General features: G+C 46.8%; 1 protein-coding gene across 1 annotated transcript in view; it reads left to right on the top strand.

The window, feature by feature from the left end:
* Nucleotides 1–9733, top strand: part of EXOC3L4 (exocyst complex component 3 like 4) — a 60843-nt gene extending 51110 nt beyond the window's left edge. Inside the window, exons 10-12 of the mRNA XM_018561079.1 lie at nucleotides 5606–5758; nucleotides 7921–8042; nucleotides 9553–9733. Of these exons, the coding sequence (XP_018416581.1) occupies nucleotides 5606–5758; nucleotides 7921–8042; nucleotides 9553–9733 (456 nt within the window). The remainder of the gene's footprint in view (nucleotides 1–5605; nucleotides 5759–7920; nucleotides 8043–9552) is intronic.
* The last annotated feature ends 2352 nt before the right edge of the window (nucleotides 9734–12085 follow it).

Here is a 12085-nt window from a genome sequence, read left to right as displayed (position 1 = left end):
CCCCCGCCCCCAGCTGACCATAAACAAAGGGGCGGGATGCTCCTGCTAATGTAATTTACCTTCTATGGCCACATTAGGTAAATGTATTTTACTTAATACAGCCCAATAAGATTATTGATGTCACTGCACCCCACCCCTTCAGGCACGTCAAGCTGTGGGTGGGGAATTCCCAGGTTCGCTCCAAAGCCGGGCTTATCCTTAGTGGTGGGTATACACATACATTGGTAGGGTCTTGTGTACTGGAGAACCTCTAGCCTACATATCAGCTGCTCTCCTATTATAAGAAGGATATGGGAATTGCCAATGCTGACCTCCATTTGAAAATACTAGTCGACCCAATTAAATGAATTCTAACGGGTCACTGATGAGGAACCATAATCCAGAATAGAAAAGTCTATGTGCATTCTTCATCTGGGTCCAGGGCTCAAAGTTTTGAAGTGAGAGGGTCAGTAAGCCTGACAGCCAGGGAACGAGCATTTTCTCAGCGATCAGCAATATCAGGCTACATGTTTCTCAAATGACGGGTATGCGTGAATAGGTTGCTTACATTTTCTGAACACCCCCTCGTTTTTTTTCTTCATTAGATTCCTTTTGTTCCTTCAATGAGGAGACATAAATAAAGCAAAGCAACCAAACTCTCTTCCAGCCATTTTCATTATTTATTTGAACCTGACCGCTAGACAGCCTCCGTTCTGTGAAACCTTAGAGGAGGGAGGAGGCTCTGTATATCGCTCTGCAAACTGAGAGTGTAAAAGCAGAAGTGTTATTACAGCTCTTTCTAACCGCGCAAGCTGGGACGATGGATTTTGGGTGGAGGCGGTGAAACTGCAGTAAAAGTGCAACCACGGGTTATGAAATCAAGTACAAGATGCTTAAAATGAACCTCTCAGTAACTTCACAAGTCTCATGAATTAATTCTAGCCATATCACAATATACAGCAACTGTAGCATTTTGTAGAAAAGATCCATGTTTGAAGAGCCACCATTAAGCGCCAATCATTGGCTTTGCCTAGGCTGAGATGATGTAGTCAGTCTGCTGAAGGCAGGAGGAAGCATTTCCTCAGTCTCCCCTCCCCCAGTGATCAGTCTGCTGAAGGCAGGAGGAAGCATTTCCACAATCTCCTCTCCCCCAGTGCTCAGTATGCTGCAGGCAGGAGGAAGCATTTCCACAATCTCCTCTCCCCCACTCCCCCAGTGATCAGTCTGCTGCAGGCAGGAGGAAGCATTTCCTCAGTCTCCCCTCTCCCAGCGACCAGTCTGCTGCAGGCAGGAGGAAGCATTTCCTCAGTCTCCCCTCTCCCAGCGACCAGTCTGCTGCAGGCAGGAGGAAGCATTACCTCAGTCTCCTATCCCCCTGTGATCAGACTGTACAATGTAACTTTGAAGGGAGGCTGCATCAGGAGCTGATCTATGTCAGACATTTGTGAACACAGCCAAGAACTGCACAGTGACCAGGATTTACGTGTTCGTGTCATCTCTGAGCCAACATTTCAGTGCTAGTAGTAGATGGTGACCCTGAAAAAAAGATGGTGCTGTCCTTCTGTAGGGAAAAAGCAGTTGAAGTCATTGTCAGGGGGGAGTACTGAGATCTGTGTGAGAGGTTATAAATACCGGGAAGTGTTACACTGACACATTACTTAATCTGCCCATACAATTAAATATCTTCTTCATTCAACCTGTTGGCTGAACGAAGAAAATACCAGCGTTGATTGAGGAATCTCCGGCCGTCTTCGTTGTATTCGGACTGACAGAATACCCGGACAAAGCCGGACAGTTCTATTGGTTCAAAGATTTTCCAACCAGCTCCTTTGATCAGCTGATCGAGGGATGCCGGCTGAAACGGACGAAATTCCAATAGTGTATGGCCAGCTACAGCATGCACGCACTTAAAGCAGAACTTCAGCTTCACAAAGCCCCTCCTTTAAATTTATGAGTCTAAAGTCCACTGTCAGTGCAAAGCATGGACACCACGACTTTCCTGAGTAGAATAACGAGAGTCTGTAGTTCTGAGTATTTTGTAGGGTTATATTTTTGTGACATGCGGACGTTCTGTAATATCACTTCCTTTTCCTAACAGTGCATGGGTTGATGTTTGGGTGGGGAGGATACAGATAATGAGAAATCTGTAAAAGTCAGTCTACAGTCAAAAAGACTTCCTTGTAGAGTCAGAGGCTGAGCTGGCCCAGGTCAAAACATATAGAGATAAACATCAGCCATAGAATAATAAAGGATGACAACAAAACAATGGCATAATCAATCACCAGTAGTGAAGAGCCATAGTACCATATGTAAATACCTCTATACGCCCCGAGTCTGAATGGTAACCCACCGAGCATCATACTGATAAAGTCCTCCTTTTACCCCCCTTGTCCTGTGATCAGGGTTCGGATTGCCCACAAGGCCAACCAAGACCCGGCCTCCGGGCAGCAGGGAGTAGAGGGGCAGCAGGGGTGTGGAATTCCTATCTCCCGACGCCTGGGACATGCAGTTTGGGGAGCTGGGTGGGTAGTTGTTCTCTACATTTAGCCCTGCTTCGGGCAAGTAGGGCTAAATGTAGAGCAGGGAAGCAGCCGCTTGTTTTGTACAAGTGATCTCAGCGATGTCGCCGAGATTACTTGTATGCATCCTGCAGGTCTGTAGCGCCCCCGGGCTACCTCTCCAACATCCATTCTCTTCTCTGCTCCATGTGAACACGGAGACGGGAGAGCTGCACTTCCCATCTCAGCTGTCACAGGAAAAAAAAGTCATTAAAAAAAGTCATTAAAAAGTTTAAAAAAAATTAAATAAAACCAACCCTGCACCCCCCGCCATAAAAAAATAGAGCCCTGATTGGCTCAAGGTTCCGATCCATAGCTCTAAATGTTGTTTTGCAGTGGATTATAGGAGTCTCATATGCAGACATATTCAGGGTTCCTCCAGAGATTGCTAGGGGTTTCTTTGAGCTGTGGCTGATTGAAATCCCATTTGATGGCATAGCTCCTGGGGCCAACTCCACTTGGCATAGCCACCTGCATGATACGAATGATCTTTTTTTAGCTGTCTGTAAGGATGACATTCTCACCACCACTGTAAGGGGGGGGGGGGTTCTGACCATCATTGTAAAGGGGGGCATTCTGGCCACCACTGTAAGGGGGAATCCTTTTCATCGACCGCCAGTGTAAAGGGAATTTTCCCCATTGACCCCCAAAGAATAGTTGTAGTAGGCATTCCCTGAGATCTGAAAATTATATTAAGGGTTCCTTTAGGGAAAAAAAGAAGGATGAGAAGAGCTGGCAGTCAATGTGCTCCATAATATACAAAGAAAAACCCAACAGGGATAGTGGGTGCCCCTCAAAATGGCTATACTAGTGGTTCAGACCCAGAAACATACACTCACCGGCCACTTTTATTAGGTACACCTTGCCAGTACCGGGTTGGACCCCTTTTTGCCTTCAGAACTGCCTTAATTCTTCGTGGCATAGATTCAACAAGGTGCTGGAAACATTCCTCAGAGATTTTGGTCCATATTGACATGATAGCATCATGGGCCCAAAGTGTGCCAAGAAAATATCCCCGACACCATTACAGCACCACCACTAGTCAGGATGGATTCATGCTTTCATGTTGTTTACGCCAAATTCTGACCCAACCATCCGCATGTCGCAGCTGAAATCGAGACCCATCAGACCAGACAACGTTTTTCCAATCTTCTATTGTCCAATTTTGGTGAGCCTGTGCGAATTGTGGCCTCAGTTTCCTGTTCTTAGCTGACAGGAGCGGCACCGGTGTGGTCTTCTGCTGCTGTAGCCCATCTGATTCAAGGTTGGACATGTTGTGCGTTCAGAGACGGTATTCTGCATACCTCGGATGTAACGAGAGGTTATTTGAGTTACCGTTGCCTTTGTATCACCTCGAACCAGTCTGCCCATTCTTCTCTGACCTCTGACATCAACAAGGCATTTTCCTCCACACAACTGCCGATCACAGGACATTTTCTCTTTTTCAGACCATTCTCTGTAAACCCGAGGGATGGTTGTGTATGATAATCCCAGTAAATCAGCAGTTTTTGAAATAGTCAGACCAGCCCGTCTGGCACCAACAACCATGCCACGTACAAAGTCACTTAACTCCCCTTTCTTCCCCATTCTGATGCTCGGTTTGAACTTCAGCATGTTGTCTTCACCACGTCTAGATGCCTAAATGCATTGAGTAGCTGCCATACGATTGGCTGATTAGCAATTTGTGCTACCAAGCAATTGAACAGGTGTACCTACTAAAGTGGCCGGTGAGTGTATGTTCGATAGAATCCCCAACAGAAACTGCCAGCTTGTTTTTCCACCACCTACCACATGCGGAAATGTCAGCTTTAGGTAGGCTGACCTTTCATCTATATAAGTATTCTGTAGATTCCTTTTTTGGTCAGACGGTTAGTTATTTGTCTTTGAACATTGGACTACGTTCATAAATCTTACGGCGCTGCAGATCAGCTTCCGTAGCTGCACCTGGATCCCGATGCTAATGCTGCGCAAGCAACATCGTTTATAGGCGATTTCCCTTTCCTGTAAAAGCCTTTATGGCCCTTTAACTGGGCCCCAACGAACCCATCGCCAAGGCTGTATGTCACGCCAACATGATACAGGGAAAAGGGCTGGACAAAAACAAAAGTGATGTAATGGAAAATGTACTGAGGCAGATCAGCGGTCGAATTGGAAATATTTTAAAATGACCAAATACACTCAAGTACCTAGTTAAAATTCAAGAGGAGAAGGGGGGAGGGTGATGAGCCAGTCCTCAGCTGTGTGTACGATCTGAGCTTCCACTCTTAAAGCAAACTGTGTATTCTGTATGCATGAAAAACAAAAGGTTTGCTTTAATGCTCCCCTCCACCTCCCCAATAGCACATACCTACTTTTCCTTGCTATCTGCCATTCTGTTTGGCCAATGGAAACAGAAAGTACCTGGCACTTTCAAGTATGGAGAACCATGTGACTCACTCCCCTTCTTTGTGTGTGATACCCCTGGTAATTGACCCAGAGCTGTCACATGGGGGCAGGAAGTGAGTCCTTGATCATGTGTAAGTTCCAACTAGAGCAGCTCCGAGCTCTTCCTTTCCTGGTTTTGGTTGGCTGAATGGAGTGGCAGGCAAGCTAAGAGAAAATGACTCCTGTGGAGGGGGAGCATTAAAGTGAACCAGTAACTTTGTCAAGCAAAGGATAGCAATTTGGAATGCTATACAGCCAGTCCTGTGTTCCTGAAACCCCTGCCAGACAGCAATCACCAGGTCCCTTACTTGCACTGCAGTTAACCGGCACAGCTTGTTCAAGGACCCACCCCTAGCTTGCTGATTGGACAATGGAGGAGCAACAGAACACTGATAAGGTCATGCTTTTGCTCTCATTCCCAGTGCTGTGCAAAGCAATGGAGGATTCTATTATAACGACATGTTGTTTTAAAATAAATACCCAACTGTAGAAAATGGCGGTTGATTCCATTTGGTACTTTTTATTTTTCTGGCCTGGGGCTACTAGGGAAAGAGTATGGGTATCCTTCTGGATTGTTCTGAACCAGTGTTGGGTATTGTATGAATGTTGTTTGCCTGTATGTAAATGTGATATTCATTCCACAGGAAATGGCGTGCCGGGTGCACAAGTACCTAGTGAAGGAATACATTGCACAGATTATGAAGAGGAAGATGAGTCTTAATAAATTAAACAGGAAGAAAGCCGCTGAAAAAATGAAAGAGGACGGCAACTTATTCAATACGGTCGCTGAAGATATGGTAAGTCACCTCTGAATTTGCCAATAGGGAAATATTACTGTAATCCCATTGTATGATAACATGGTGGGGCCACTACATTCTTCAGCCCCTTTGTAAACCGTAGCATGACCCCCTATCCCTATATACTGTAGTTTACAGTACCCTGCAAACTCATGTCTAACCATTGCAGTAGAGTGGCTCTCACCAAGGGCCCATTCACACCAGATGCAGTGCGTTCCGGTCCGATTCTAGCCAGAACGCACTGGCTCGCATTGCGACCGACTCACTTATTTGTTGGGCTGGAGGGGGCATGGTGGGCCATTGAAGTGAATGGCACCGTAGCTACGCCCTCCGGCCGCACAGGATCGCAAGGCACATTATGCCTGCCATTCGGTGTGATCAAAATAGTGCTTGCAGTCGTCCGGTCCGATCAAAATAGTGCTTGCAGCATTTAGATCGCACGGGACCGGACCGCAGGCATAATGTGCCTTGCGATCCCGTGCGGCCGGAGGGCGTGGCTATGGTGCCATTCACTTCAATGGCCCCCCACACCCCCTCCTGCCCCACAAAAAAGTGAGCCGGCCGCAATGCGAGCCAGTGCGTTCTGGCTAGAATCAAGCCGGAACGCACTGGATCTGGTGTGAACGGGCCCTAAAAGCTACTGTATCTCTGGAACCACTCAGCTCTGCCAAATATCACCAGTAGACAATGCTGCACCATCATTGCAATCTTTAAAGTAGATCTAATCCCAACTACTAATACCTCATATAAGCGTTATCATGCTAATATAATTCCCAAAGTTTTAATTGTATTTTTAAATCTGCTGCTTTCATTAAATTAATATCTTGTTGTGTCACTTCCCATTATAGGGCAACAACCACACTATATGTCCAAACGTTTGTGGCTATCTGACCATCACACCTATATGAGTATTCTGGACAAAACCATTAATAAGGAGTCCCCGTCCCCCCTCCTACCCTTTGTGGTTATAACAACCTCCACTCTTCTGGGCAGAGTTTCCACAAGATTTTGGAATGCGTCTTGGGGAATCTGTTCCCATACAGCCAAACGAGCATTTGTGAGGTCAGCTACTGATGTTGGATGAGAACACCTGGCTCACAACTGGCATTCCAATTTATCCCAAAGTTTTTCAATAGGGATGAGGTCAGGGGTCTCCACCTGAGTTCCTCCAAACCAAACTCTACAAACCATGTCTTTATGGAGCTTGCCTTGTGCACAGCGGCTCAGCCAAGGTTTAAAGCATACAATTGTCTAAAATGTCTTTGTATGCCATAACATTAACAGTACCCTTCACTAGAAACACCTGAGATCAATAACATGGAGGGTTGTCCCCAATACCTTTGGCAACATAGTGTATTTCCCTGTGTTGTCAACCTGTCATAGCCTTCCCTGGTGGAGACTACAAGTGGCCCTGCTGATGCACATTAAGTAGGCATGTTTGCTGTTATCCCCCTTGAAAAATCCACTGTTAGAAATGGCATTTTGCCTATGCCGTAGCTTATGAAATGGCATTTTGCCTATTCAGAATGCATGGGAATGTAGACAGGAAGTGGCTGCATAGAGGCTGGAGGAGCACAGCCTTAGGCCTCATTCACATTGCGATAAGCCGAGGCATACATGTCTGTGTGGCGTGCACGCCCATATCGGGCTATTCCCGGGAGGGACAGGTGCTGCGTGTAGCAGCCTGTTCTTCCATATGGGAGGACACAGCCGTACACTGTCCTATGCACACCTGAACTGCACATTCGTGCGGGTCCGGGTGTCTGTACTCGGACACAAACAGGATGGAGGATAAAAGATAAAAACAGTATTTTATGAGAAAAATTGCATTGTCAAGGATCCCCAGGGCTTTAGCAAAGTAATGATAATTCACTTAGGGTTTACATCTAGTTTAGATGGTAAAGACTTTTCTGAAACTTAAAGCCAAGAAAAGCACTAAGGAGATATGAAAACATTTTGGAAATATGTTCCACAGTCCTGAATGTTTTGGGAATTCTTCCTGGCACTGCCCAAGGTAATCTTAAGAGTTGCAAGACCTCACGTGTCTGCCGTGTGCTGTGCCAGCTCATGGGAAATTTAGCAAAGGTTATTACTTAATACTTACTGCTATTTTTTGGCACGCACGGTCCTCTGATTTGTGTGTATTTTATGTTTGTTTAAAGGGATCGGACCGGCAAGGACTGTATGAAGTAATTTGTTGCATTTCTGAAATCATCGGATCAAAGAAAAAGGAGGAAATCAAACCTAAACTGGAAGAGTTGCATCATCTTTATCCTGATATCAGGTAGAATGGCACGGGGTTCTTTCACAGGCCTAAAGCAAGTGCTCCTTTATGCACAGGGGACGGGAAAAAGCTATTTTTACTAACCTGATCCCGCTCCCTCCAGGCTGCTAGACCATGAAGCCTCTGCTCCCCTTTGCTCTGGAGGAGGTAGCCCCACTGCATTGGTAGATTTTTGGTTTGCCCTCAGTTGGGCCTTTAAAGTATAACTCCAATATTGTAGAAACCCCCCCGCCCTGCTTGCACTAAACACCAAAGAGTCTGGATGTGCATTTGGCAGTTAGAGCATAAAGGAATGATTTGCATGGCCCCTCCCACTGTCTTAAAATGAAGAATAATCCTTATTTTTTTGGGGCATAAGTGATGGAATGAGACATGGGAATACCTTCTGTCCTAAGAAGGCTCTGATGAGCTTCCTACTCCATAAAGATCCTGAAAAGCAGGGGCGTCCCAGGCCAGGTGTCACCTGGAGTGGCTGCCGGGTGTCACCCGCCGGGACGTCACCCACCTGGATGTCGCAGCGCATGCGTGTGACGTCATTATGTAATAGAAGTCACCAGCACTCGATTCGTGCGAGAAGAATAAGCACTTTTTTTTAATTGAATTGTCACATGTATCATAAAGCCAACGTTTCGTGGCCACGCAGTGTCCCTTCTTCAGGGCGACATAGTGATGGTCACTATGTCGTCCTGAAGGGACCCTGCATGGCCCCAAAAACGTTGGCTTTATGACGCATGTGACAATTTAATTTAAAAAAAGTGCTTATTCTTCTTGCACTTATCATGGATTGCTGGTGACTTCTATTATGGACTGATTCGGACACTTCAAGCACCAAACTTCCGTGAAGATCTATATGCTGTATGGAGTGCATGTGACTTTTTGATATTGACATAATTACGCACGCGTGTAATGAGGTCACATGCACATAACTGCCAGCAGCCATCTCGGTAATGGGACGCCAGCAGAGATAGGTGTGAGTAATTTTGGTGTCACCCACTCTGATGGTGCCACCCGGTGGGGGCCACACCCCCCTTGTGCTGCTAAACTGTCCACTTTAAGGCCCCGTTCACACCAAGGCGGCATAGTTTTTGCGCATTTGTACATGCGGGACCAGTGTGCTTTTTTGCACGTTTATACCCGTTTGGCTCATATTTTGTGCTCGTGAAAATACGTGGGCACGAAGACGTGTGTTTTGACTGGCAGCCCAAGAAACATTGCGGTCAATGGAGGAACGTTCAATAACGCACAAGAAAATGTGCAACATGCTTCTGCCGCGCATTTCCTGGCGGTTTCATTGAAGTCTAAGAGGGAAAAACGAACTGTAAACTTCCCAAAAAAGCTCATGTACTATTTTTCTGCGTTTGGCGTTCTGCTGCTCAGGTGTGAAGGGGGGGCCATTGCAAATCATGGGATCTCTTGTGTTGGGCTGTTTGAAGTATTTTTCTCTTTGTGCTCCGAAACGGAGAAAAGCAGAATCGATGTAAAACTTCCCTACATGTTCTTTGTCTTCCAGCGACGAACACGTCTTGTGTATTTTACACGTTCAAGGAACCGGGCGCAGCAAGAAGCTTTTGGGACATTTCCATCAGCTGCAGAAGGATCATCAGCCTCCCAATGAGCCAGAGGAGAAACTGTTCTCAGAGATAGACTGCGTCACACAAGTGGCCTGCTTTTCTTTAAATCTCAGCGGCTAATTTTATAGCTCATCACCCGGTTCTGGAGAATCATCATCATTGTGCACCGCACCCAACTCAATTCTCCAACGGGAACTTTCACCTTTCAAGATGAGCATTTCATGAAAGTGCTTTGCATGAAGAGCGTACACAGAAACGCATGCAGACTGTTGCCCCTGCAGGATATGCAGATGATCAAGCTGTGAACTTTGACTTTAAAACATTTGTGATTCAAGACATAATACTGCCAGTGACTGAATATAAATATATTCTAGGGCAGAGCTATGAGGTCACATCTCTTATTCTGCCTCTGGTAATGAATACAAATAAATTGTCCAAATGTATTGAAGGCTAAGTCTGGGCATTTTTGTAAAATAATCCCTTAGCAGTGGTTATAAATGATATTTACCTCCTTTCTGGCACTGTCCGCATGCAGTCATTTGTTTCTGCCACTAGATGGCCTCGGTCTTCCGGGTTCATAAGCCCCCAGCATAGCTGAAACTGTAAGACTAAGGACATACTGTGAGTGCAGAGAGTCATGAGCTGCCCCCTGACTGGGAGTCACCAGGGGCGTCCCTACACTTGTCGCCGACTTTTTTTGGTGGCGCATGCTACCGGGGTGGGGATTTGCATGGTACCTCTGTCAAGCAACCTGCCCAACTCACTGACATAACTGGTTGTCAGGAGCTGGGTGGAAGGCCAACCAGAGCATCCCGCTCATCTCCTGCCAACCAGTGATGTCAATTAGCTGGGCAAGACCCCAGCCAGAGTGTCACAGGTTGCCAAGAGCCCCCACTTCAGGTTGCCTCCTTATAGGGACCCCCCTGGGTGTCACCATGGCAGTTTACAATGTAATGATGCAGTGGATTGGAAGAAGGCAGCAGGGGGGATACTGCAGGGGGGCTCCAGAGGGGAGCCAGGAGGGGAAAGACCAGAGTTGGGCTTTAAAGATGAACGCCAGGCTAACATCTACATTCACAGATGAAATACATATAAGGAAGCTGTTGTTTTGCCTGCCAAAAGATTTAACATCTGTCCATCCAGCCCTGAGTTTTACACAGCCGTGCTTCGCAGCTTAGCCAGGTAGACAGTAACGGGATGCTGTGATGTCCTCTCTCCACTCCCAGCCCTCTGACTGGACAGGGAAAGAGCAGCATCAGACTGATGAGGTCACATCTATGCACTTCTCTCTCCTATCAACATGTTCCTTGTCAACACATTTGCATGTCTTGGATGTCTTTCCCTCTCCCCATCTGAGCATTGCTGTAGAGGGACTGCAAGAGGCTCATACCAAGTCAAATCTAGGAACTTATACTCGCTGCATTTACAAAACATGAGGGAATGGTGGGAATGGTTTTATAAACAAAGATTACAGGTAGCTGCACAAAGGGCAGCTTAAAGAGACGCTCATTTAGGGCAACATGACAATATCTGCTGATAGCCCCCCAGCAAGTTACACTGGCCAATCTATGCTCTATTGCTGCGTCTGTGCTCTGCTAGACCCCCTGCAGTCTGGTGCTCTAACAGAGCCAGGCTTTTGGATATGGGGGAGGGTATCAGCCATGGGCAGGGTAAGGGATGTCATACATCGGACATAAGCCTTAGCCCGGTGGGCTCCTGCAGCGGAAAGGCATTAAGGGACCATGGGTCAGTGAGTATAGCCCGCTGGCAGAGGTGGGCTATCAGAAGACATTGTCTTGCTTGAATGGGCAAAGTGACAATGTCCCTTTAAAAATAAGCCTTGAAATAAGTAAAGGCCAACTCGGGTCGCTTGTCCCCCGCCAGCGACGGGAACCTGGGTTCTCCTGTTGCAGCTATTTAAAGAGGTAATGCGCGTGTCCTGCACATTGATATTGATGTTCCTATGAAGACTGAAAATGCAGTCTCCTGTTTCCCTAGGGGCACATATGGTTCAAGACCAGAATGGGATGAATGATTCATGGTTCAAGCACAGAATAGGACAGATACCATCTCCCTAGGAGGTTAGTATTCAGGTATTGGTTTGTATTTCGGATGCAGTCATTACCAAGGGCACAAGCAGATTTGTAGCAGGCCACATGACTGCTATGGGGCCCAGAAGCGAAGGGGTCCCCCAGAACCATCTAACTATAGTGATTTATGTAGGTAGCAATAGCATCACACATTTGGATGAATGGCCCTTTATAGGGCCCCATCATTAGCTTTACTGTACATGTCCGAGCATGCACTATTTTTGTAGATCATACTGGACTACTGTGCCACACGTTCGGGGGCGGGCAAATCGCACTGCATGTGGGGGAGGCGTGGCTGCAGTGCCATTGACTTCAATGCCCCCTCCTGCCCATGAACGCATGGAGCTGGCCGGGTTGAGGGTTCCGAAGACTCTGGAACGCT

This window comes from Nanorana parkeri, unplaced genomic scaffold (assembly GCF_000935625.1).
Source record: "Nanorana parkeri isolate BGI_ZX_2015 unplaced genomic scaffold, ASM93562v1 scaffold499, whole genome shotgun sequence".
NCBI classification, from domain to species: Eukaryota; Metazoa; Chordata; class Amphibia; order Anura; family Dicroglossidae; genus Nanorana; species Nanorana parkeri.
Note: the sequence above shows the minus strand (reverse complement) of the source record. Positions and strands in the feature narration are given on the sequence as shown.